This window comes from Carcharodon carcharias, chromosome 8 (genome assembly GCF_017639515.1).
Source record: "Carcharodon carcharias isolate sCarCar2 chromosome 8, sCarCar2.pri, whole genome shotgun sequence".
NCBI classification, from domain to species: Eukaryota; Metazoa; Chordata; class Chondrichthyes; order Lamniformes; family Lamnidae; genus Carcharodon; species Carcharodon carcharias.
This window is the reverse complement of record NC_054474.1, coordinates 19,278,725-19,306,411: the sequence shown is the minus strand read 5'-3', so window position 1 is coordinate 19,306,411 and position 27,687 is coordinate 19,278,725. Positions and strand designations below refer to the sequence as shown.

At 45.6% G+C, this 27,687-nt stretch overlaps 1 protein-coding gene across 1 annotated transcript in view; it reads left to right on the top strand.

The window, feature by feature from the left end:
* Positions 1 to 26,480, top strand: part of LOC121281411 — a 28,169-nt gene extending 1,689 nt beyond the window's left edge. Inside the window, exons 3-7 of the mRNA XM_041194355.1 lie at positions 1,397 to 1,669; positions 23,585 to 23,695; positions 25,356 to 25,463; positions 26,089 to 26,132; positions 26,244 to 26,480. Of these exons, the coding sequence (XP_041050289.1) occupies positions 1,397 to 1,669; positions 23,585 to 23,695; positions 25,356 to 25,463; positions 26,089 to 26,132; positions 26,244 to 26,303 (596 nt within the window). The 3' untranslated portion in view covers positions 26,304 to 26,480. The remainder of the gene's footprint in view (positions 1 to 1,396; positions 1,670 to 23,584; positions 23,696 to 25,355; positions 25,464 to 26,088; positions 26,133 to 26,243) is intronic.
* Positions 26,481 to 27,687: the final 1,207 nt, after the last annotated feature.

Below are 27,687 nucleotides of genomic sequence, written 5' to 3'. Positions count from 1 at the left end.
GCTCCCTGAGGTACAGAGGAGCCTCGGGGGGATTTCTGCGCTCCCTCGTTGCGCATGCAAGAAAGAGCACAGGCCCCATCTCAGGGAATCCCTCCTTGCCCGCATCAGGAGCGCACAGCGTTTCCAGCTCCCCCTCAGGCTGGGTGGGCCTTATTTGGCCTGCCCACGTAAAACGGCAGCATGGACCCGATTGGGGGTGCTGATTGGGTTCGCACCTCTTTCTTGCCCGCCCCCACACAACACCCAACCACACCCCCCCCCCTCCCCCTCCCCAACGGGGGGAAAATTCTGCCGCATGAAAATAGCAAAAATGGGTATTTCTGTTGTTTCCAAGGGGCACTGGAGAAGAAAGACTTACATTTATACAGCTCTTCACAAGACCATCGAATAGCTCAAAGTGCTTTATAGCCAGTGAAGTTCTCTTAGAAATCTAGGCACTGTTGTAATGTAGGAAACTTGATACTCAATTACTCAATTTGTGCGCAGCAAACTCTCACAAACAGGAATGTGATAATAATTAGATAGACTATTTTTTATGAAGTCTATTGAGGAATATATATTTGCCAGAACACTGGGGATAACTCCTCTGCTCTCCTCTGAAATAGTGCCACGGGCTCTTTTATGTCCTCCAGTGCAGATAGATTAGAGCCTCACTTTAACGTCTCATCCAAAAGACAGCACCTCCGTCAGTGCAGCACTCCCTCAGTATTGCACTGGAGTGTCAGCCTTAGTCTGTGTGCCCAAGTGCTGGAGGGATCTTGAGGCTAGAGCCTTGTTGTCAGAGGCAAGAGTTCTACCAACTGAGCAACAGTTTACTGTTCACTAAACACTGAAGTTTAGTGGGGATTCCATGGAATTTCAGCCACAGATTATTTGACACTGGCCTGAGTGAATGAATGCATGAAATATAAATACTCCTGCTATTTGAACATGGATAAAAACAGCCAGATACGTGGAATTGAAAGAGAAAGTGACAATGCGCTCTGTGTGCTGGCTTTTTCACTCAGTTTTAGGCTTTACAATATATGTTGAATTCTGAGGAAGGGCTCCTTCCTGGGGCAGGATTAGAAGTGGATTTAGGAATGGGAGGGGGGGCGGGGAGCGGGGTGGGGTGTGCGGGGGAGGCGGTGGGATTTAGGGAGATCCAACAGCAAATAAAAATAAAATAAGAATTTTAGCGTTTCATTAATAACATGCCCCTGCTATTGTGACAGAGTCAATTGGCCTTAATTGGCCCTCCAGCTTGAAATTGCAGTCGGCTTCCTGACTGTCCCTGCCCACTGAAGGCAAAATCCTCCCCAATCTTTAAATGGGGTAAGTGTGAAAAGTGGAAATTGTAAGGTTAAAATAATGTAAAATCCTTCAATACTGTAAACACAACTTTCTTTTGTTCCAGTGACAGCGATTCCATCTCACCCTCTGGCTGAAGGAGACAACGTCTGTCTTACATGTTCTGTTTCTCATGTCAGTAATGCATCAAGGCTTGTTTGGATGGATAATGGCAGGGGAATCCTTGTTAAAGAGGAAACATTTAATCTCCCGGGAGAAGGAAACAGCAGCCTGTCACTGTTTATTCCGAAGATTGGACAACATAACAGGAGGTGGACCTGTCTTGTATTTAAGGGAACCATGCTAAAAATTCACATTCTGTATACGCTTGAAGTTAATGGTAAGAGCATTTTTAAAAACAAAAAGTCTTGCTTTTAAAACTAATGGTTCATTTAACTTCATGGGGAGGGTTTTTCCCTCTTCGTGTGGGCTCGGTGGGGACAGGCGCAGTAAGTCAGGAAGCCGACTGCTACCCGCAGTCAGGACCTGGCTGTAATTTCAGGCTGGCTGGCCAATTAAGGCCCACCCGCCATGAAACGTGTGCTGCAGCGCTCAGCGCTGCCTGTGTGTGTCGGGGGTGAGGGGAGCTGCCTCAGGGAGAGGAAGAGTTTAAAACATTAAAAATAAAGATTTTTAAAATATTATAAAACATGTGCCCTCATGTGACTCTGTCACTTGAGCAGGGACATGTTATTAATGAAATGTTTAAATTTTTATTTAATTTTTAAACAGCTGTTAGAAACCCCATCCCAGCCATGGATGAGGCCTTATAGATGGTGGACAGGCTTTGGGGAGTCAGGAAGTAAGTTACTCATTGCAGGATTCCTGGTCCCTGACCTGCTCTTGAGCCACAGTATTTATACGGCTAATCCAGTTCAGTTTCTAGTCAATGGTAGCCCCTAGGAAGTTGATAGTGGAGGATTCAGCAATGGTAATGCCTTTGAATGTGAAGGGGCGACGGTTAGATTCTCTCTTGTTGGAGATGGTCATTGCCTGGCATTCGTGTGGCACAAATGTTATTTGCCACTTGTCAGCCCAAGTTTGGATATTGTCTAAGTCTTGCTGCATTTGGACATGGACTGCTTCAGTATCTGAGGAGTCGCAAATGGTGCTGAACTTTGTGCAATCATCAATGAACATCCCCACTTCTAATGATGGAAGGAAGGTCATTGGTGAAACAGCTGAAGATGGTTGGGCCTAGAGTTGGGTCAATGGTTGGACCATAGAGAAGGTTCCTCCAAATACAGGCTCATTTGCTGAAATGATTGCAAGTTTTTCTGAATCATCTATTATTTATTAACACAAAGCCCTACTCCAATCTGTGACTTTTTGCATTTCTTGCAAAACTCAGATATAACCACAGTGCCTATGTGGAAACAAACCGTGTGGGCTACAGTTGTAGCAGAGTTAGACCACACGGTTTCAAATGGACAAATATGTATATCTTAGCCTTGGGTTAGCACTGGGACTCTCACCTCAGAGTCAGAAAGATCAAGAGTTCATAGTTCCACTTCAGGCACTTGAGCACATAATTCAGACAGACACTTCAGTGCAATGCTGGGTGAATGTTGACTGTCACAGCTGCCATCTTTAGGATGAGGCATTAAACCAAGTCATCTCAGATGTCTGCAAAATGCTCTGTGATACAATCTGAAGAAGAGCAAAGGAGTTCTCCCTGGTGTCCTTGCCAATATTTATTTCTTAGCCAACATTGCTAAAACAGGTTAACTCCACTGTTAACTGGGCCAACCATATCAATGATAACAAGAACAAAATTTCTCAATGGCACTGACAGATTTTCAAGGCCCATCAAACTCAACTTTAATTATTAAGTCACATTCTAAATTATGAACATTGTGGGCTGCCCTCAATACATCTTGCTATTAGATGCTGCTAACTACTTGCACCTTGAACATTCAATGGAAGATAGGGTGCATTTACACTGCAATTGCAGCATTGGTGCAAGGAGGATTTGTATAAAAACGTTTATGGGAGGTGGTCATCACCGGCAAGGCCAGAAATTATGGCCCAGTACTAACTGCCTTGAGAGAATGGCAGGGAGCTGTCTTGAACTGTTGTAGTAATGTGATAAACGTACTCCCAAAGTGTTGTTATAGAAAGAGTTCCAGGATTTTGACCCAGTGGCAATGAAGGAATGGCAATATAGTTCCAACTCAGGATGGTGTGTGAACTTGCAGGAATATTTGCAGGTGGTGCTGTCCCCATGGGTCTGCTGCCCTTGTCCTTCTAGGTGATAGAGGTGGGCCTGGAAGTTGCTGTTGAAGGAGGCTTGGTGAGTTACTGCAATGCTTCTTGTAGATGGTACACACTGTTGCCACTTTGGTGGTGGAGTGTCTGAATGTTTAAGGGGATGGATGTAGCGTCAATCAACTGGACTGCTTTGTCCTGGATGGCTTAGAACTTCTTGAATGTTGTTGGAGCTGCACTCATCCAGGCAAATGGAGAGTATTCCATCGCACTCCTGACGTGGGCCTAGTAACTGGTTGACAGGTTTTGGGGAGGCAGGAGGTAAGTTGCTCATCATCAGAATTCCCAGCCTTTAATCTGTTCTTGCAGCCACTGTATTACTGTGAGTGGTCCAGTTCAGTTTCTGGTCAATGGCAATTGCGGGTTTGTCAATCGTAATGCTGTTAAATGTCTGTGGGGATGGTGGGGGTGGTTAGCCTCCATAGTTGGAAATGGTAATTGTTTGGTACTCACGAGCCCAAATCTGAATGTTGTCTCTGTCTTGCTGCATGTGGACTGGGTTACTTCATTATCTGAGGAGTTGTGAATGAAAACATACAATCTTCAGCAAACATTCCCACTTCTGACAACGAAGGAAGTAGCTGAATATGGTTGGGCCTAGGACATCCCTCGGACCTCCCTGAGGAACTCCTGCAATAAATCCTGGGGCTGAAATGAATTGTAGCAAGACTTCTTGCTTGTACTTCAATCACCTTGCAAAAAAGACCCATGCCATTTGCCTTCCTTAATTGCTTCCTTTACCTGAATATTAACTGCCTGTACAAAAACAGAATTACCTGGAAAAACTCAGCAGGTCTGCCAGCATCGGTGGAGAAGAAAAGAGTTGACGTTTCGAGTCCTCATAACCCTTCCACAGAACTGAGTGAATGTAAGGAGAGGGGTGAAATATAAGCTGGTTTAAGGTGAGGGGTGGGGGGGGGGGGGGGGGGGTGGTGGGGAGGGGGTGGGGTTGGGGGGAGGGAGAGAAGTGGGGGGGTGGTGGTGTGGTTGTAGGGACAAGCAAGCAGTGATAGGAGCAGATAATCAAAAGATGTCACAGACAAAAGAACAAAAGAACACAGGGATGTTGAAGGTAGTGATATTATCTAAACAAATGTGCTAATTAAGAATGGATGGTAGGGCACTCAAGATACAGCTCTAGTGGGGGTGGGGTGGAAAGATAGCAGGGCATAAAAGATTTAAAAATAATGGAAATAGGTGGGAAAAGAAAAATCTATATAAATTATTGGAAAAAAACAAAAGGAAGGGGGAAGATACAGAAAGTCAACTCGCACACACTTCCTCCAACCTCTCCCTGGACCATGACCCCACCACTGAACATCAAACCATTGTTTCCAGGACTGTCACTGATCTCATCTCCTCTGGAGACCTTCCTCCCACAGCTTCCAACCTGATAGTCGCCCAACCTCGGATGGCCCGCTTCTAGCTCCTACCCAAAATCCACAAACAGAACTGTCCCGGTAGACCGATCATGTCAGCCTGCTCCTGCCCTACGGAACTCATTTCTCGTTACCTTGACTCCCTTCTCTCTCCCCTTGTCCAGTCCCTACCCACCTACATCCGTGATTCCTCTGACACCTTACGTCACATCAACCATTTCCAGTTCCCTGGCCCCAACCGCTTCCTCTTCACCATGGACATCCAAGGATGGTCTGAGGGCCCTTAGCTTCTTCCTTGAACATAGGCCCAAACAATCCCCATCCACCACTACTCTCCTCCGTCTGGCTGAACTTGTTCTCTCAGTGAACAATTTCTCCTTCAACTCCTCTCACTTCCTCCAAATAAAAGGTGTGCTATGGGTACCCGCATGGGCCCCAGCTATGCCTGTCTCTTTATGGGGTATGTGGAACATTCCCTGTTCCAGTCCTACTTCGGCCCCCTTCCACAACTCTTTCTCCAGTACATTGATGATTACTTCGGTGCTGCTTCATGCTCTCGTCAGGACTTGGAAAAATTTATTAATTTTGCTTCCAATCTCCACCCCTCCATCAGTTTCACATGGTCCATCTCTGACACTTCCCTTCCCTTCCTTGACTTCTCTGTCTCAATCTCTGGTGATAGACTGTCCACTAATATCCATTACAAGCCTAGCGACTCCCACAGCTACCTCGACTACAGCTACTCATACCCCGCTTCCTGTAAGGACTCCATCCCATTCTCTCAGTTCCTTCGCCTCCGTTGCATTTTTCTGATGATGCTACCTTCAAAAACAGTTCCTCTGACATGTCCTCCTTCTTCCTTAACCGAGGTTTTCTACCCACGGTCGTTGACAGGGCCCTCAACCGTGTCCGGCCCATCTCCCGTGCATCCGCCCTCACGCCTTCTCCTCCCTCCCAGAAACATGATAGGGTCCCCCTTGTCCTCACTTATCACCCCACCCAGCCTCCACATTCAAAGGATCATCCTCCACCATTTCTGCCAACTCCAGCATGATGCCACCACCAAACACATCTTCCCTTCACCCCCCTGTCGGCATTCTGTAGGGATCGTTCCCTCCGGGACACCCTGGTCCACTCCTCCATCACCCCCTACTCTTCAACCCCCACCTATGGGACATCCCCATGCCCACGCAAAAGATGCAACACCTGCCCCTTCACTTCCTCTCTCCTTACCGTCCAAGGGCCCAAACACTTCTTTCAAGTGAAGCAGCATTTCACTTGCATTTCCCCCAACTTAGTCTACTGCATTCGTTGCTCCCAATGCGGTCTCCTCTACATTGGAGAGACCAAACGTAAACTGGGCGACCGCTTTGCAGAACACCTGCGGTCTGTCCGCAAGAATGACCCAAACCTCCTTGTCGTTTGCCATTTTAACACTCCAGCCTGCTCTCTTGCCCACATGTCTGTCCTTGGCTTGCTGCATTGTTCCAGTGAAGCCCAACGCAAACTGGAGGAACAGCACCTCATCTTCCGTCTAGGCACTTTACAGCCTTCTGGCCTGAATATTGAATTCAACAACTTTAGATCTTGAACTCCCTCCTCCATTCCCACCCCCTTTCCATTTCTTCCCCCTTCCTTTTGTTTTTTCCAATAATTTATATAGATTTTTCTTTTCCCACCTATTTCCATTATTTTTAAATCTTTTATGCCCTGCTAGTCTTGCCACCCCAACCCCACTAGAGCTGTATCTTGAGTGCCCTACCATCCATTCTTAATTAGCACATCTGTTTAGATAATATCACTACCTTCAACACCTGTGTTCTTTTGTTCTTTTGTCTGTGACATCTTTTGATTATCTGCTCCTATCACTGCTTGCTTGTCCCTACAACCACACCACCCCCTCAACTTCTCTCCCCCCACCCCCCACCTTAAACCAGCTTATATTTCACCCCCTCCTTATATTCGAAACTTCAACTCTTTTCTTCTCTGCCGATGCTGCCAGACCTGCTGAGTTTTTCCAGGTAATTCTGTTTTTGTTTTGGATTTCCAGCATTCGCAGTTTTTTGTTTTTATCTTTGTTTTTACTAACTTTCTGTGTTCCTTGTACGTGTACACCCAAGTCCCTCTGAACATCAAGATTTATAGATCTCACACTTTTAAAAAATATTCTGTTTTTCGATTCTTACGACCACAGTGAATTGAGTAAGACTTCTGCACATTATACTCCAGTTATCAACTTGTTAACCACTCACTTATCCTGTCTAAAATCTCTTTGTAGCTTCTTTGTTTCCTCTTCACAGCTTGCATTCACAGATAGCTTTCTATTGTTAGCTTCTGTATTTGAGTTGACATATGGGCTATTTGGAATCGCACAGGAGAACAATTAGAAGAATTTGTCAATGCCCTCAATAATCATTGCCCCTCTATTAAACTTAAAGCCACAAGGAAATCATTAATTTGCTAGACACCACAGTATTTAAATTGGTACAACAGGCATTAGTTAGCAACAAATGTTTTTTCATAAATAACTGACACACACTACTCAAAAAGTCATACACATGCCTCTCGCAAACAAGTGAGGTCACAGCTAATTCGTTTCTGTCACATTTGCACAAAGCTGTAGATTTTTAACAACATACTTATTAATCTTTTTTTTACTGCATCTCAGATCTCAATCTCAGATTTAAATTTCACAATTGATCTTGCATTGATATTGATTTAGCATCAATTGCTGTTTGCAGGAGAAAGTTCCAAACTTTTAATACTCTTTGTGTGTAGAAGTGTTTCCTAATTTCACTGCTGAAAGACCTGATTCTAGCTTTTAGATTATGTTCCCTACTTCTAGATTCCCCTAAATTAATTGATCATTTACCTCATTACATTTGCTACATTAAAACAGTAAATACATTTCCAAAGTATTTTATTGACTGTAAAGCACTTTGGGATGTTCTAGGTCATAAAAAGCACAATAAAAATGCAAGTCATTCATTACTGTTTGGGTTCTTAGTACATGTAAAACGGTTGCATATTAGTGTCTAACACTCATTGCACCTCAAGTAAGTCACAGTGTGTAAAACACTGAGATTTTGGTAACACATAAAGGCAAATCTTCTTATGAAATAAGAACATTCATTATTAAATTATCCAATTAATACAGTGTTGATTACAATAGCATCTGCTCCATTTTTCCCCATTTAGTTGCTCCTGAACTCATGCATCTTAATCTAGAGACACCATATTTATTACAAGGAATTCATTACCTCAGTGACTTCACGTTTCCAAATTCACAGTTAACAGAGTATTCCTTTGCAGGCAGGTTTAAAAGTTGCCCTTCTCCCCTTTGCAGTCCCCCTCTCCCCTTTGCAGCCTCTTCCATCCTCCTCCCCTCGCCTTGCTTCGCCCAGCATCTCTCTCCCTCGTACCCTAGCTCGGCTTGCTTCCCCCTGCCTTCCATCCACTTGCCTTCCCCCTGGGCCTCGTGAGACTCACTTACCCCCTGGGGGGGGGGTGGTTGTCCAGCAGGTTAGATTTCCAATGACACTCATCTTCCCACTGTTCGCTGCTCCTCCAATCACAGGATGTTTCTCTGCTGCGTTTGCAGCAAACACAGGAGAGAAACAGCTTGCGATTGGAGGAGCCGCTCCTCACTGATGCTGCCACTTCCATGTATGGGGGCATCTTTCCTCTGATTGGTCACGCCATGATTGAACTTTTCAGGCATTTTGGGGGCTTTTGGGGGTGACTTCACCAGCCATCCCTGTGCATTTTGAACAGTGGTCTAAGTCATTAAGAATAATTGCAAATAGTTGAGGCCACAGCACTGATCCTTGTGGCACTCCACTGGTCACAGCTTGACAACTTGAAAGTGCACCATTTAGCCCTGCTCTTTGCTTCTTGCCCATTAATCAATCCTCTAATAATGATAATATATTACCCCCAACTCCATGAGCCCTTATCTTGCTTATTAACTTTTTGTACAACACCTTATCGAATGCCTCTTGGAATTCCAGCTGTACTGCATCTACTGGTGACCAGTTCCCCCTTATCTATCTATTAATTAGACCCTCAAAAGACTCTAAACCTCAGGCTTTTTGATCAGTTCCAACCACTTGCAGGATTGCAAGTGTAATTTAGACTGATGGTTCAATGTATTTCTGAGGATTTGCTGCACCTTTGCAGGTAAGTTGTTAAACTGAAACCATGTTTGCCTGTTCAGTTGGACATAAACGACCCTGTGATATAGAGAGTTTTAGTAATGTTAACTTAGGAAGTCAATGCACAGGGTTTCGTTATCAATCACCAGAGCTGCAGAACTAATAAATATTAGGAGTGTGGAACTCGATTTCCTTACTTGTGGGGATGTTAATCGGCCATAATTTGGAATGGAAGCAGGAAGAGAATTAAATGGGGAGAGAGCTCGGTGAGATGGAAGGAGCTGGATTTTATGAAGCTCATCCCAGCAGGAACCATGACTGTCCAGCCCATTTAACCATGGGAGAAGCCCCTTGTCAGTCTCCCAGCAGCAGCACAACCTCCCTGATTACATTGGGTGTCAGAAGGAGCTGAGGCAGGATTCATGGCTGCCAGCACCGGATTGTCAGTTAGACTCCTTAATGAGCCAACTGACACCCATTATCCCTGAGCCCATTGTGGGTTAGTGATAAAAGCAAAATACTGCGGATGCTGGAAATCTGAAACAAAAACAAAAATTGCTGGAAGAACTCAGCAGATCTGACAATGTCTGTGGACAGAAAAACAGAGTTAACATTTTGAGTCCGTATGACTCTTCATCAGAACTGAAGAGAAATAGAAATGTGGTGAAATATAAGCTGTTTAAGGGGGGTTGGACAGGTGAAGCTAGATAGAGGACCAGTGATAGGTGGGGGCAAAGGAGAGATTGCAAAAGATGTCATGAAGAAAAGGTGAAAGGGGTGTTGATGGTGGTGATATTAGCAGAAGGATGTGCTAATGGTGGGTAGAAACAGGCTGTCTGATGTTGGGAGACTATGAGGTTGGAAGCTGTGGAAGGAAGATCTCCAGAGGAGATGAGGTCAGTGACAGTCCTGGAAACAACGGCTTGATGTTCGGTGGTGGGGTCATGGTCCAGGGGGAGGTAGGAGGAAGTGTCTGCGAGTTGACGCTCAGCCTCCGCGAGGTAGAGGTCAGTGCGCCAGACAACAACAGCACCACCCTTGTCAGCGGGTTTGATGACAATGTCAGGGTTGGACCTGAGAGAACGGAGTGCAGTAAGTTCAGAAAGAGACAGGTTAGAGTGGGTGAGAGGAGCAGAGGAATTGAGACGACTGATGTCACACCAACAGTTCTCAATGAAAAGATTACTTAGTGATAGTTCAGGGATTAATCGGGAGCCGCATGGCTTTTCTATGCCCTCGGAAGGCTGCCCAATGGCAACTTGGGTGTAGGAGGGTGGGGGCGAATCCCACATGGTCTGGTCTGCTGTCGCAAGCTGTGATGTGTTCTGCTTAGACCTATGAAGCAGCCTTGCTGAAGTTACAACAAAGTCTTTATTAACATTCAAAACAAAAACAGAATTACCTGGAAAAACTCAGCAGTTCTGGCAGCATCGGCGGAGAAGGAAAGAGATGACGTTTCGAGTCCTCATGACCCTTCAACAGAACTGAGTAATATTAGGAGAGGGGTGAAATATAAGCTGGTTTAAGGTGGGGGGGTGGTGGTTGTGGGGGGGCGGAGTTGTGGTTGTAGGGACAAGCAAGCAGTGATAGGAGCAGATAATCAAAAGATGTCACAGACAAAAGAACAAAGAGGTGTTGAAGGTGGTGATATTATCTAAACAAATGTGCTAATTAAGAATGGATGGCAGGACACACAAAGTACAACTCTAGTGGGGGTGGGGTGGAAGGAGTAACAGGGCATAAAAGGTATAGATTTAAAAATAATGGAAATAGGTGGGAAAAGAAAAATCTATATAAATTATTGGAAAAAACAAAAGGAAGGGGGAAGAAATGGAAAGGGGGTGGGGAAGGAGGAGGGAGTTCAAGATCTAAAGTTGTTGAATTCAATATTCAGTCTGGAAGGCTGAAAAGTGCCTAGTCGGAAGATGAGGTGCTGTTCCTCCAGTTTGCGTTGGGCTTCACTGGAACAATGCAGCAAGCCAAGGACAGACATGTGGGCAAGAGAGCAGGGCGGAGTGTTAAAATGGCAAGCGACAGGGAGGTTTGCATCTTTTTTGTGGACAGACCACAGGTGTTCTGCAAAGCGGTTGCCCAGTTTACATTTGGTCTCTCCAATGTAGAGGAGACCGCATTGGGAGCAACGAATGCAGTAGACTAAGTTGGGGGAAATGCAAGTGAAATGCTGCTTCACTTGAAAGGAGTGTTTGGGCCCTTGGACGGTGAGTCGGACACGGTTGAGGGCCCTGTCAACGACCGTGGGTTAAGGAAGAAGGAGGACATGTCAGAGGAACTGTGTTTGAAGGTAGCATCATCAGAACAGATGAGACGGAGGCGAAGGAACTGAGAGAATGGGATGGAGTCCTTACAGGAAGTGGAGTGTGAGGAGCTGTAGTCGAGGTAGCTGTGGGAGTCGGTAGGCTTGTAATGGATATTGGTGAACAGTCTATCACCAGAGATTGAGACAGAGAAGTCAAGGAAGGGAAGGGAAGTGTCAGAGATGGACCATGTGAAAATGATGGAGGGGTGGAGATTGGAAGCAATATTAATAATTTTTAAAAATAAAATAAGTTCTTTATTAACATTACTGAATGATGTACATATTTATTTGGAGGGTAAAGGTATGGAGAGGTATGGAGATGACCCCATGCTAGGTTCTTACAGTTTGCTACCTATCTCTAAACTGCCTTAGCTCCAGGTCATGTGCCTTCTTACATTACCATGTGGCCAGTGTTGTAATCAGTCCCTGGTTAACCCTTTAGGTACCAGATCCTTTTACTACACCTCCACCCAGTCTTTACCCCTGGATATAGATTGATGTTACTTTGTTTAAAGTTTGTTTCAAGTCTTATACTGCTATAAGTCTAATGTGCTTAACTTTAGTGTTGCAACTATGAACTATTCTAACTCAAAACTACTTCAAGGTTAACATTACAACATTAGTGGCTTGCATTAACAATGTCCTTATTATCCCATCTCCTATTTCAAATCCTTGAAATTGGGGATTCGGGTGGTCTAGAGGTCTTGTACCCCTGCCACCCCTGGGAGTGGTTTGATCTAGAGATTAAAAACAGAAAATGCTGGAAAAGCTCAGCAGGTCAGGCAGCATCTGTGGAGACAGAAGCAGAGTTAACATCTCAAATCCACATGACCCTTCTTCAGAGCGAGCTCCAGCATATCTCTGACTTCTATTTGGCTCCACCAGCTCCATCCCCTCTTTAACAGAATACAATCCATCACATTTCTACCTCCCTTCTGCTCTAAAGAAGAATCATAGGGACTCAAAACGTTAACTCTGTTTCTGTCTGTACAGACGCTGCCAGGCCTGCTGAGTTTTTCCAGCATTCTCTGTTTTCATCTCAGATTTCCAGCATCTGCAGTATTTTGCTTTGATTTTAGGCTCCAGAGGCCCTGGATCTTGGTGGTGGTTTCGAGGTTGTATCTGGTTGTAGGCAGCTTCATGCATTTCTTCTACTGATGGATGCTGCATCACGCCTGATTGGCCTGGTTGATGTGGCAGTGATATGTTCCAGTAAGAGGTGATTGTTTCTTTCTGGGTGGATGAAGGCAGTCTTCTTCTTCTCCTCCTTCTTCTTCTTCTGCCTCTCACTGCGATTGAGGGAGACCAGTCCTATGGATGGATGAAGAGTAGGGAGGTAGCGCACCTTTCCCTGAGTTGTGTTAGTGTGAGGCTGCTACCTGGCTCCAGCTGATGCCGTGTTTTTGGCAAGCTGATTGGTCGCTGTTGAGGCTGTGCGTTGATCAGCATCTCTACCATCATGCACCTTGATTGCTGGTGGATGTAGAGTCTTCCCTGGAGGTGGGTCTGTCTCTGGCATCACCTCCATTGGGTGTGCTATGGTGACCTCCTGTGCGGTGGGCTGGTTTGGCCCTTGGGTAGGTTTGGGGACCTGAAATGAAGAAGGACAGACCTGCTCCGTGAACAGAGAAGAGAGGTTACAAATAAAGTCAGCATTTGCAAGCTTTTATTTTGCTAACGACTCAGGGTTGGTTTCTGCTCTATGATGTGTTCTCTCCATTTTTATCTTGGTGCATTCTAATAGCTTTCGAGGTCACACTCTGTAATTGCTTTCCTGCCAGTTGGTTTTCCTAGTGTTCATGCTCTTTGATGAGAACTTCGACCTTCACTTGTCATTCTGTGTTCTTGATCTTCATCTCTTCCTTTCCCTCTTTGGGAATTATGCCATTTCAAGGTTCCTTGCAGATGTGGAACTATTTCCTTCAGTGCTGCAGTCTCATTCTCATACCTCTTGGCATCTTCCCAGAATAGTGAACACTCCTGGGTCTTCTGTGAAAACTGGGTCATCAGTTCATTTAGAGTGGCAGTAAATTCATTTTGCCTTGCTTCATAATGTCCCAAAGGGACAAACCCGGCCCTGAGGGATCCTTGTAGAGTGAGGAAGATCCTTCAACGGGTTTTTCTTTTCATTGCAATGCTCAAGCACTTCATCTTGAGTCTTCCTGTAATTTAGCAGTGTCTCATTGAATTTGTTCTGCTGTTCTACCGTTCTGCTGTTCAAGGTGTTCTGTATGCGTTATATCACTGAAGGGTAATGGACTGTGTTTGATTCTGATCCTGAAGGACAAGTAGCTGCTCTTTCAATTGTTTATTTTCTTGTTAGCTTTTGTCTTCTCGAGCTAGTGTCATTGAGCACATTTGTCATTGCTGACAACTTTATCTGAAGTAATATTCAACGCCTTCACCAGTTCCTTGTGTTTTTCTAGGGATACGCATTGCTTTGTCAAAGAGTCTTTCAAGGCAGCTGAGTTCTGCTGAGTGCCTTTCTTGTCTGCTGTCATGCCTGGCTGTGCTTCAGCTTCAGCTCTTCCAGCTCGACTTTAAGACAAACCTTTCCGGCTTGTATCTCTGCTTTCTCTTGCTCTGCCTGGTGCAGGACTTTTTACGTAGGAATATACAAAATAGGAGCAGGCCAATTCGGCCCCTCGAGATTACTCCGTCATTCAATAAGATCATGGCTGACCTGTTTGTGTTTCAAATTCCACCTTCCCACCTACTTCTGGTAACCTTTGATTCCCTCGCCTGTCAAGAATCCATCTACCACCGCCTTAAAAAATATTCAGTGACCCCGCCTCCATCGCCTTCCGAGGCAGAGAGTTCCAAAGTTCCACAAGCCTCGTCTTCTACTATCAGCCATTGGCACAGCTCAGGAAACATACTTAGGTCATTGAGAAAGAAATCACCTGTATGTTCTGACTCAGACTCCCCATAAAGATAAAAGACTGGTCCTGCTGAACAGTTCTATGCCTCTCTGGCACCCCCGTGTGGCTTGTCCAGGTTTTGTCCTTTGCTTCTCCTTCATTTTTCTTGGGATTTGTTACAGCTCTTATTAAGCCCAGAGTTCTCCTCAGCTTGAAGATTAAAATATTTATCGAAGGCTGTTAACAGTCCCCTGAGGCTGGCATCGGATTCGTCAATGCCTTGCATCAGGACAACATGATTGTCAAGATCGCCAAACCAGTAAAAAATGAAAGGCATTCATCTGGTGATGTTTTTTTACTGATGCCTGATGCAGTCAAATGATGTGAAGATTCGCTCTTCAAGGATGCCGAGTGCCCTGTTGTATTTGGCCCTTGGGTTGGCCCAAACTGGTCTGCAAGTGTCAATTTCCTACCCATGGCCATTTTACCCTTTGTTTCTTGCAGTTGCTGCGTTAAAGGTCGTTGCCCCTTTTAAGAACGTTTTCAGGTCTTTGCCTTTTTTCAAATGGTTGCCGGTACTTTTAAAGTGCTCCGTCTGCAGTAACTGTTCGAAAACAAAAGTCTGGGCCCCTCTCATTAAGTTCCTTCAGCAGAAACAAGAGACCGGGGCGATTTTTGAATCCAGGCTACGTTTGTTGAAAAAGTTCTCTTTTTTTTTGCACTGCACAGGAGGTGTTTAAAAGAATAGGTTCGGACAACAACGGGAATTTTTTAGATGAGGAAATGTACGGGAAGGCAATTTTTAAGCTCTGCCTCCGGTTTTGTTTCTCTTTTCTCACGGAACTTCTTTCAAGGTAGTGTCACCAGTCTCCGGGCGACAAAGGATTTTCGCAAATCGCAATTGCAAAATTCAAAATGGCGGCGGCGGTTCACTGGGGGAGAAGAATCCCAAATTGGCCACAGGGTGGGAGGAATGCCGAGGGTCGTTACATTTGTGATTGCTCAGGAACGAGGCAGGAAGGCAGAGTTTTCGCTGGCCGGGGTGGGGTGGGGACGGGGGGGGGAGCGGAAAAATCGTAAGGCGCCCTATTTGTTTTTTTTAATAATATTCCTCCCTGTTCGATCTCTCTTTATCTCCTTACATTCTGGACTACAGGCGTTGCATGGGGAGGGTTTTGAGTCGGAGTTTGGGCTAGCGACGAAATTCACAGTGGAGTTTCTGCCTGACTAGTATTTTTTTTTAAAAATGGTCCACAGGACTGGCTTGCCTGGAACTTTGAAAGGGTTTTATCGCACCCTGCAGGCTGTTGGTTTCTGCTTTGCTGTAGCTGATCTTCCACAGGGATTCAGCAGAAACTTCTGCTTGAGTTTAACTTCTGCCATTTTTTTTTCTGCTGCCAGGCTCTTGTGTCTCTGGAGCTTTTCAGGTGAGCTTTCTCAGCGTCTTGTTTCTTGAATGAGGTCCTTTCAGTGCAGAATCGTTGCTGGTATCCTTTTCTTGAGTTCTTCGGTCTTTTAGTGAGGATGTGGGTTTTTAACCTCTACTGTCACCATGATCTGTTCTGTTGTCAATACCCATGATGTGTACTGCTTGGACACCATGAAGCAGTCTTGTTGAAGTTACAATTAAATCTTTAATAATGTTAGTGAACTATGTACACATTTACAGTGGAGGGTGAGGATTGGAGATGACCCCATGCTAGGTCCTTACATATTGCTACTTGCCTCTAGACTACATTAGCTTGAGGTCATGTGCCTTCATATATTACCATCTGGGCGGTACTGTACTCAGTCCCATGCTAACCCTTAAGGTACCAGATCCTTTTACTACACTTCATAGTCAAGCACTCTGCCTGATCGTGGGATCAACTATTGGAAAGGGTGGCATGGGTGGGGTGGGGGGGGGGGAGGTGCAGAAAGCCAACATCCTGCCCTTGCCTCCGAACCCCTTCCTCTCCCTTCCATGATCCCCCGCTTGCAACCTCATTCCACCTTCACTCACCTTTGGCCTAGGGTCCTGAACCTCTGGTGGGTGCATTGCTGTCAGCAGCTGCCGCTCTGACTGGTGCTGGTGGCAATCATGAGCTGCCAGCTTCTGATTGGCTGTCGGTTCTTGGTGGGTGGGACTTCCACTACTGGGGACTGCAATCGAGGGAAAGACCCAATGGTGGCCACTTAAATGCCTGAAGGGCAGCTGGTTCAATTAGGCCTTCCCCATAGAACTGATGGGGGTTCCCTGCCAGTTTTCTGACAGACTTCTGGCCCAGGATTTTTGAACACGTGCCCTGAGTTTGCTTTTATAGCCCTAGATAAACTGCAGGACAAGCTGTAACTTCATATGAAACAAACCAGAATTACCTGGAAAAACTCAGCAGGTCTGGCAGCAACGGTGGAGAAGAAAGGAGTTGACGTTTCGAGTCCTCATGACCCTTCAACAGATCTAGGTGAATCCAAGGAAGGGGTGAAATATAAGCAGCTTTAAGGTGTGTGTGTGTTGGGGGCGGGGAGGGGGGGTGTTGGGTGGGGGGAGAGAAGTGGAGGGGGGGGTGTGGTTGTAGGGACAAGCAGTGATAGAAGATGATCATCAAAAGATGTCACAGACAACAGAACAAAAGAACACATAGGTGTTGAAGTTGGTGATATTATCTAAACGAATGTGCTAATAAAGAATGGATGGTAGGGCACTCAAGGTATAGCTCTAGTGGGGGTGGGGGGAGCATAAAAGATTTAAAAATATTTAAAAATCATGGAAATAGGTGGGAAAAGAAAAATCTATATAGTTTATTGGAAAAAACAAAAGGAAGGGGGAAGAAACAGAAAGGGGGTGGGGATGGGGGAGGGAGTTCAGGACCTAAAATTGTTGAATTCAATATTCAGTCCAGAAGGCTGTAAAGTGCCTAGTCGAAAGATGAGGTGTTGTTCCTCCAGTTTGCGTTGGGCTTCACTGGAACAATGCAGCAAGCCAAGGACAGACATGTGGGCAAGAGAGCAGGGTGGAGTGTTAAAATGGCAAGCGACAGGGAGGTTTGAGTCATTCTTGTGGACAGACCGCAGGTGTTCTGCAAAGTGGTCGCCCAGTTTATGTTTGGTCTCTCCAGTGTAGAGGAGACCACATTGGGAGCAATGAATACAGTAGATTAAGTTGGGGAAAATGGAAGTGAAATGCTGCTTCACTTGAAAGGAGCGTTTGGGCCCTTGGACGGTGAGGAGAGAGGAAGTGAAGGGGCAGGTATTACATCTTTTGCGTGGGCATGGGGTGGTGCCATAGGAGGGGGTTGAGGAGTAGGGGGTGATGGAGGAGTGGACCAGGGTGTCCTGGAGGGAACGATCCCTATGGAATGTCGACAGAGGGGGTGAAGGGAAGATGTGTTTGGTGGTGGCATCATGCTGGAGTTGGCGGAAATGGTGGAGGATGATCCTTTGAATGCAGAGGCTGGTGGGGTGATAAGTGAGGACAAGGGGGACCCTATCATGTTTCTGGGAGGGAAGAGAAGGTGTGAGGGTGGATGCTTGGGAGATGGGCCGGACACGGTTGAGGGCCCTGTCAACGACCGTGGGTGGAAAACCTCGGTTAAGGAAGAAGGAGGACATGTCAGAGGAACTGTTTTTGAAGGTAGCATCATCGGAACAGATGTGACAGAGGCAAAGGAACTGAGAGAATGGGATGGAGTCTTTACAGGAAGCGGGGTGTGAGGAGCTGTAGTCAAGGTAGCTGTGGGAGTCGGTAGGCTTGTAATGGATATTGGTGGACAGTCTATCACCAGAGATTGAGACAGAGAGGTCAAAGAAGGGAAGGGAAGTGTCAGAGATGGACCAAGTGAAAATGATGGAGGGGTGGAGATTGGAAGCAAAATTAATAAATTTTTCCAAGTCCCGATGAGAGCATGAAGCAGCACCGAAGTAATCATCGATGTACTGGAGAAAGAGTTGTGGAAGGGGGCCGGAGTAGGACTGGAACAAGGAATGCTCCACATACCCCATAAAGAGGCAGGCATAGCTGGGACCCATGCGGGTACCCATAGCCACACCTTTTATTTGGAGGAAGTGAGAGGAGTTGAAGGAGAAATTGTTCAGCGTGAGAACAAGTTCAGCCAGACGGAGGAGAGTAGTGGTGGATGGGGATTGTTCGGGCCTCTGTTCGAGGAAGAAGCTAAGGGCCCTCAGACCATCCTGGTGGGGGATGGAGGTGTAGAGGGATTGGACGTCCATGGTGAAGAGGAAGCGGTTGGGGCCAGGGAACTGGAAATTGTTGATGTGACGTAAGGTGTCAGAGGAATCACGGATGTAGGTGGGAAGGGACTGGACAAGGGGAGAGAGAAGGGAGTCAAGATAACGAGAAATGAGTTCTGTGGGGCAGGAGCAAGCTGACACAATCGGTCTACCGGGACAGTTATGTTTGTGGATTTTGGGTAGGAGGTAGAAGTGGGCCGTCCGAGGTTGGGCGACTATCAGGTTGGAAGCTGTGGAAGGAAGATCCCCAGAGGAGATGAGGTCAGTGACAGTCCTGGAAACAATGGCTTGATGTTCAGTGGTGGGGTCATGGTCCAGGAAGAGGTAGGAGGAAGTGTCTGCGAGTTGAAGCTCAGTCTCTGCGAGGTAGCGGTCAGTGCGCCAGACAACAACAGCACCACCCTTGTCAGCAGATTTGATGACAATGTCAGGGTTGCCAATGCTGCCAGACCTACTGAGTTTTTCCAGGTAATTCTGTTTTTGTTTTGGATTTCCAGCATCCGCAGTTTTTTGTTTTTATCTTTTTAACTTCATATGACCTGTTAGAAATTAAATAAGTCACTAATTAGTGTCATAAACCATCAATCCACATTGACATACAGTCAAGAAAAATAGCAGCTCACGATTTTTAAAAGTTTGCCTTCTGATTTAAAAGATATTAATGAATCTGGGAGTAGCATTGTATTGAGCAAGCATTACTGACCCTGTGAGCAAGAGGGAGCTAAATGAATAGGCTTGAGTCTAATAGTAAAAGGGAACTGAGATAAGTGAGTCTGGACGTAAGTGAAAACTGGGCTAACGTTGCTGAGTCTGACTGGAAGAGAAAACTGGGCTAACGTTGCTGAGTCTGGACGTAAGAGAAAACTGGGCTAACGTTGCTGAGTCTGGACGTAAGAGAAAACTGGGCTAACGTTGCTGAGTCTGGACGTAAGAGAAAACTGGGCTAACGTTGCTGAGTCTGGACGTAAGAGAAAACTGGGCTAACGTTGCTGAGTCTGGACGTAAGTGAAAACTGGGCTAACGTTGCTGAGTCTGGACGTAAGTGAAAACTGGGCTAACGTTGCTGAGTCTGGACGTAAGAGAAAACTGGGCTAACGTTGCTGAGTCTGGACGTAAGGAGCTGAAACAACATTATTAACCCTGGCGGTAAGTGGAAGTTGAGATAATATTACTCAGCCTGACTGTAAGAGAAAACAGAATACCTACTGCAGACACATCTATCCACAATAGATTTGGTAGGAGTGAGCACAGTTGCTGTGGAGATGGGGATCCTGCCTTCAGACTGAGGATATCCTCCAACATGTTAGACGGCACCACCAGGTAGCTAAATGGAATAGATTCAGAACAGATCTAGCAGCTGAAAACTGGACATGAGGCGCTGTTGGACTGCTGGCATTATATTCTACCTTGAAGTGTGGCAGCATTGATATCAATGACTGGGAGAAGCTTGCTATCAATAGTTCAAACTTGTGACAACTTATCCATCAAGCTGCATCAGGCTTTGAGTCCAAGCGCCTTAATGATTAGTCAAAGCGGCAGCAGAGGTGGAAAGAAAAGGAAGAGAATCTTGCACTCTGGACCCCACACTCTCATGGGACATCGTGCCCCATGTGCCCAAAGATCTGCAGGTCAAGAATTGGCTTGTTCAGTCATATGAAGACCCATGATAGAAAATCACGATCCTGAGTAAGTGTCATCCTTGAATTGAGGGACAGCTGGCAAAACGAATATCCAACCACAATCTGTAATCACATGGCCTGGCTTATCCCTCACAGTACTGCTACCATCAAGGCAAGGGACCAACTCTGGTTCAATGTGAAGTGTGACACGGCATGCCAGGAGCAGCACGAAGCATACTTAGAAATGGCGTGCTAACCCACCGAAGACAAAGGCACGGGATTACATGCACGTGAAACAGCTGAAGTGGCATTCAAGAGCAAGGACAAAGTGATCCCACAAGCAAATAATCAAATCTAAGATCTGCAGCTCTGCTACCTCCAGTCATGAATGGTGATGGACAAATAAACAACAAATTGAAGGAGGAGGCTCCACAAACAGCCACATCCACAATGATGGAGGATCCCAGCATGTCAGTGCAAAAGGCAAGGCGGAGCTGCTGAGTGGATGATCCATTTCACCTCTTCCTGAGGCCTCCAACATCATAGACACCAGTTTTCGGTCAGTCAGTTCACAGCGTGTGATGCCAAGAAATGGCTGAAGGCACTGAATACAGCAAAGTCAAAGGGCCCTGACAACGTCCCAGCCGTAGTGTCGAAGACCTGTGCTCCAGAACGAGTGATGACCCTAGCCAAGATGCTCCAGTACAACTACAAAACTGCCATCTATCTGACAAATTGGAAAATTGCCCAGGTATGTCTTGAGCACAAGAAAAAAAATTCAATCCAGTCAATTACTGTCCCATCCATCTGCTCTCAAACATCAGCTAAGTGATGGAAGGTGTTGTGGCAGTTACTCAGCAATAACCTGCTCACTGATGCTCAGTTTGGGTTCTACTAGGGTCATTCAGCTCCCGACCTCATTACAGCCTTGGTCCAAACATGGAATAAAGTGATGAATTTTGGAGGCGAGGTGCAACTAATGGCACTTGACATCAAGGCAGCATTTGGCTGACCATGATATCAATGAGCTTTAGCAAAAGTAAGGCAATGGGAATCAGGGGGAAAACTTTCTAATGGTTTGAGTCGCACCTAGAACAAAGGAAGATGTCTGTGGTTGTTGGAGGCTATCCCTACCCCAGAATATTGCTGCAGGAGTTCCTCAGGATAGTGTCCGAGGCAGAATCATCATCTGCTGCTTCATCAGCCCTCCATCATAAGGTCAGATGTGGGGGTGTTCACCGATGATTACATAATGTTCAGTACCATTCGCAAATCCTCCGATAATTAAGTAATCCATGCTTGCAATTAACAAGACCTGGACAACATTCAGCCTTAGTCTGATAAACATCAAGTAACATTTGCACCACACAAGTGCCAGGCAATGCTCATCTCCAAAAAGAAAGAATCCAACCTTCATCCCTTGACATTCAACAGCATTACCATAGTTGAATTTTTTTTCATGTGTCCATGGGATGTGGGCATCACTGGCCAGGCCAGCATTTATTGCCCATCCTTAATTGCCCTTGTTCAGAGGGCATTTTATGAGTCAACCACATTGCTGTAGGTCTGGAGTCACATATAGACCAGGCCAGGTAAGGACAGCAGGTTGCCTTCCCTGAAGGACATTAGTGAACCAGATGGGTTTTTACAACAATCGACAATGGATTCATGGTCATCATCAGATTTTAATTCCAGGTTTTTATTGAATTCAAATTTCACCCTCTTCCATGGTGGGATTCAAACCTGAGTCCCCAGACCATCACCCTGGGTCTCTAGGATACAAGCCCAGTGACAATATCACGATGCCCCCGCCTCCCCCTGTTTCTCCCCTATTATCAACATCCTGAAGGTTACCATTGACCAGAAAATTAACTGTATTGGCCATATATATACTATGACTTAAAGAGCAGATCAGGGGCTGGAAACTCTTCAGTGAATAAATCACTTCCCGATTCCCCCAAAGCCTTATCTACAAGGCACAAGTCAGGAGTGTGATGGAACTCTCTCCACTTGCCTGGATGAGTGCAGCTGCAACAACACTCAAGAAGCTTGACACCATCCAGGACAAGGCAGCCCACTTGTTTGCCACCCCATCCACCACCCTTGCTCAGTGGCAGCAGTGTATACCATCTATAACAAGCACTGCAGCCTCACCAAGGCTGCTTTGACAGCACCTTCCAAACCTGCGAGCTTGATCATCTAGGAGAAAAAGGGCAGCAAACATATGAAAACGCCACCACCTGCAAGTTCTGCTCCAAGCCACACACTGTCCTGAGTTGAAACTAGATCACCGATCCTTCACTGTCACTGGGTCAAAATCCTGGAACTCCCTCCATAACAGCACTGTGGGTGTATCTACACCACATGGAATGCAGCAGTTCAAGAAGACAGCTCACCAACACTTTCTCAAGGGCAATTAGGGGTGGGCAATAAATGTTAGCCTAGCCAGTGACGCCTACATCCATGATGAAATAAAAAAAATTCTGAGCATCTCATTAGCAGGCAGCTGAGTTAACATTGCTGAGTCTGAGAGTAAGGGAAGGCTGCTAACAACACTGTTTCTGGCAGTAAGAGGGAGCTGGAACACTGATATCACTGACACTCAATATTTACATAAAATTGTGAGGGCAGCTTAATTACGCCAATCAATTGATAATTCATCATTGGAAGGTTATTGCTGTTAGCTGACTGATGGCTCCATGAACTTATCCAGAGTGTAGCTATACCATACAGACAAATAAGGCAGCAGTTTTGATTTCTGATCCCCCTATGATGCATTAGCTCATCTAAGCTGAGGCAGTGAACACAAGGCTGCTGCAATTAACAAATGAGTTGTAGAGGCAACTCTTAACTAGGGTATATTACTGTGATTGCTAGTCATTGTCTATTCCAGATGTGCACAGTTGTAAGTGTCAAGGGAGGTCCCTTGGGACCTAGTTCAAGGGAACTATGATGATAGCTCTCCAAGGGCAAAGACCCTCAAGGTTTATGTGTGAACAATAGCCATTTGGGTTAGGTACCATCGGGTAGACTATGCCCATAGACTATTATCAGATTTAACGTTCAGGATAAGAGGGGAGAAAATTGGCCAGGAACTTGGTAAATTTTCATGAGTCAATTTGCAACTTAATGTCAAAAAGATGAGCTCTGGTGGGAAATAAGGTCCTTCTATCAACCTATTTTAAATAAAACCTATTATTTACAATGTAAAATAAAGTACTTTCTCCTCCTGTGGAAATGTGTAAAGGTTTTCATATTAAGTCCTTTGGTATATGACCAGAAGATTTTTACCAATGCTATGATTAGAGCAGAAAGTGGAAATAGTTTGTACCAATTAAACTGAGTCTGGTGTTAAGGAATTGTTTCATAATATTCGCTTTTTTAAATATTTTGTGTCTAAATAATCAATGATATGATTTTTTTTCAGAGCAGAATAAGAATGCTTATTTGAACTATATTCTCATTCCTATCATTCTTGTGTTCCTTCTGTGCCTCATGGTGACAATAATGAGCTGCCTCAGGAAGATCACTGAACCAGGTAAGAGAAATAGGGTGTCAGGAAGTGAATCAAGTATTTGGTACCAAATAGAATGATGATGAACACATTAAGGACCATGTCCCATCACTTGCTCTTGCACTGACGAGCGCAAGTGACTTAGGTATTTTTAAGCAACTGTGCTGGAACATCTGCCACGCAGAAGTGAAGAGGTGGAGGTGCTATTCAAGGCCAAAGGGAAAACTAGCCTAAGGATCAGATCACATCCTAGCTTTTCTGAAGAGAATAGAGGTGCTGATTTGGGTGATTCAGAATTTGAGGGAAGGATGATTTTGAAGTGCCAGCAACTGATTGGCAGTTGTGACTGTCATTCAGGCGGTTTCCAAAACATGCCGGACAGGATGGTGAAGTCCACGACAACATGTGTGTCCTGATGGTCTGCAGGCAGCCATGGGATGTTTGGTCAGTTCAATGGCCCTGGCAGTTTAAATCTCACCCTCCCCCTCCCTCCAGAAGAGGCCATAACAATGTACAATCATGCTATGGTCATATAGGTTGTGGCTTAGCCATTTTCTCAGCGTTGGATAGGGTAGGAGAGACAATGGATAGTGGTTTCACTTGGATCTTTGATCTCCTAGAATCTGCTCTCTCATAGGTTCTGCGATGTAATCTTGGGAAGAGACAGTTGTGATTCCACCTTTCATGATGACACATCTGTACTTTCATGACTGCCTGAGCCATTGCATGTTCTGGTGCCAGACAACAAATGGCCCTGGCAAAGGTAGAGTTGTGACCTTCTGCACCTGAACTTCTAACATTCCGTGACCACAAGTATTCTGTGATCCAATAAGCCCACAACAGCATCCCTCCTCCCAACTTGCAGTTGAACTGTGTGGCAGTGAAGTAGTTGAAAGAGCCCTTTATTCAGGCATTATTGGAACTCACATTAGTGTGAGAAATAAGCCAGTAAAATCACAATGTTATCTGTGCAGTGGCTGGTGAGCTTGCAGAGTTAGTTAATATGAACACCAATATTGTCATTCAGGAAGATGCTGTTTAGTTCGAAGGTGGAAGGACTGGGACAAATGTCAGGCCTGATTTTGATCCAGGGAGCCACAGATTGTTTAGCTAAAGTTCATTGCCAAACAAGACAGGCTGCTGGAAACTGCTGTACCCCTCCTACTTTCTTGTAATTCACTATATCATCAATGTCTTCCTTATCATCATGCTGAATGGGGATATCTGGGAGGTGGGGTGGTCCAATAGTACAAGTCTATGCACTGTAAATCAACCCAATAACCTACAGGATACTCTTCTTGAGCTATACTACCCTGGCACCTGAATCCCTGTCCATGGGTTTACTCCATGTGGGCTCGGAAGCTGACTGCAGAGGATTCTGATGACCGTGTGTTCCCAAGGGATAGTCAAGGGATAGCACTCATATTTGTTCCATCCTGCCAAGGTTTTCATAGTCCTGGCACCCAAGTTAGGACACAGCAGTGGGACATGCTCAATGTAAATTCACTCCAGTTATTGGTGAGGTCAGTCCATTTACAGGAAATGTCTGAAGGCACAAATGAAGGCTAAAAAAATTGTTTACCAACACTAACAACATGAATCATAAGCTGTTATTGATTGAAAAAAAGAACTCGATGAATTTCTCAAACCATTATGTAAGTCTCAAATTGATTCCTCTTCACAGCTTACGAAGAGCAAAGGACACCCAATTTAATTAACATAAATTCAAACTCTGAGCCAAACACTGGAGAAATTCATTATGCTTCTATCGTTTTTCAAAAGAGGAACCCAGGTAATTAATATATTATATTTTGACAGCAACATTTTAATAATTTTCTTCCGCACATATTAACCTAAGAAAGGAAAGGATATAGTTGCCAGAGAGGGAGGGCAGTGAAAGTTCACCAGGTTGATTCCTGGGATGGCAGGGTCATCGGATGAGAAGGGATTTGGCCATCAAGGATTGTATTCACTGGAGTTTAGAAGAATGAGAGGGGATCTCATTGAAATGTATAGAATTCTGACAGGGCTGGACAAACTGGATGCAGGGATGATGTTTCCCTTGGCCGGTGGGTCTGGAACAAGGGGTCACAGTCTCAGGATATGGGGTAGGCCACTTAGGACTGAGGTGAGGAGAAACTTCTTCACTCAGAGGGTGGCGAACGTATAGAATTCCACAGAGGGCTGTGGAGGCCAAGTCACGGAATATATTTAAGAAAGAAATAGGTTTCTGTACTCTAAAGGCATCAAGGGGTATGGGGGAGAGAGCGGGTGTATGGCCTTGAGGCAGAGGATCAGCCAGGATCATATTGAATGTCGGAGCGGGCTCAAAAGGCCAAATGACTTACTCCTGCTCCTATTTTCTATGTCTCTATATTTCTATGTAACTTCACTAATTAATTGTATTTGTATCAAAGGTCCTCGCCCAGATGTACAATCTAACCTGCAGCCCTCAGAACATGTAAGTACATAAGTATACATGCCAAACTTAGTACAATTATTTAACTAGAATAAATGCTTAACACAATGAACAAGTGAAATTATCTAATGTCTTGTTTTCATATTCGCTCAGAATCGAGGAGCTTCAGATGGAAATGAATCACCCATAATCTATGGCACAGTAATTAAGTAGGACATCCTAGTTTGCATGCAGATAACTGGAGGATAAAAGGATGGAAGAGACACTTTTTTTGGCAAAGTGTTAGCTGTTTATAGAACTGGATGTATATGTTTGGGATTGTAGCTACTGAATACAGGGATGCATGATGAAAAACAAGTACAGCTTTATGGAATATCCAGGTTCAGCAATGATGTAATTTTCAAAAATATATTTGGAATGCTTTTGAAATGTTTAACATTGTTTATGGTGATATGCTTTTTGGCAGAGTCATGCCATACCAAGCAGAATATTAGTATGTAACACGACACACCCGACACACACATCCAAGACACACACACACCTGACACTAACACCCTACACACACACCTGACACACACACACCTGACACACACAGCCGACACACACACACCCACACACACATGACACACACACCCGACACACACACATACCTCACACACACATACCTGACACACACCCAAGACACACACACACCCAACACACACACCCGACACACACACAACACATCACCCCCCACAAACACACACACACACACAACACATCCCCCCACACACAGATACAGACACACACACACACACACACACAACACATCTCCCCCTCCCACACACACACACAACACATCCCCCCACACACACACACACACACACAACACATCCCCCCCCACACACACACACACAACACATCCCCCCCACACACAGACACACACATAGACACATACACACCACACATCCCCCCCACACACAGACACGCACACACACAACACACCCCCCCACACACAGACACACACACACACACACACACACACACAACACATCCCCAATCCCCCCCACACACACACACAACACACCCCCCACACACAGATACAGACACACACACACACAACACATCCCCCAAACACACAGACACACACACAACACATCCCCCCCCACACACACAACACATCCCCCTCACCCCCCCCACACACACACACACACAACACATCCCCCCCACACACAGACATACACACACACACACACACACAACACATCCCCCCAACACACAGACATACACACACACACACAACACACCCCCCATACACAGACACACATACACACACACACGACACACACACCCGACACACACCCAACACACACACACCCGACACACACACGACGCACACACACAGACACACACAGCCGACACACACACACACACCTGACACACACACACACACACACTCACACAGACACACACAGCTGACACACACACACACACCTGACACACACACGCACACACACACACACACACAGACACACACAGCCGACACACACACACACACCTGACACACACACACCCGACACACACCCGACACACACACACACAGCCAACACACACACAC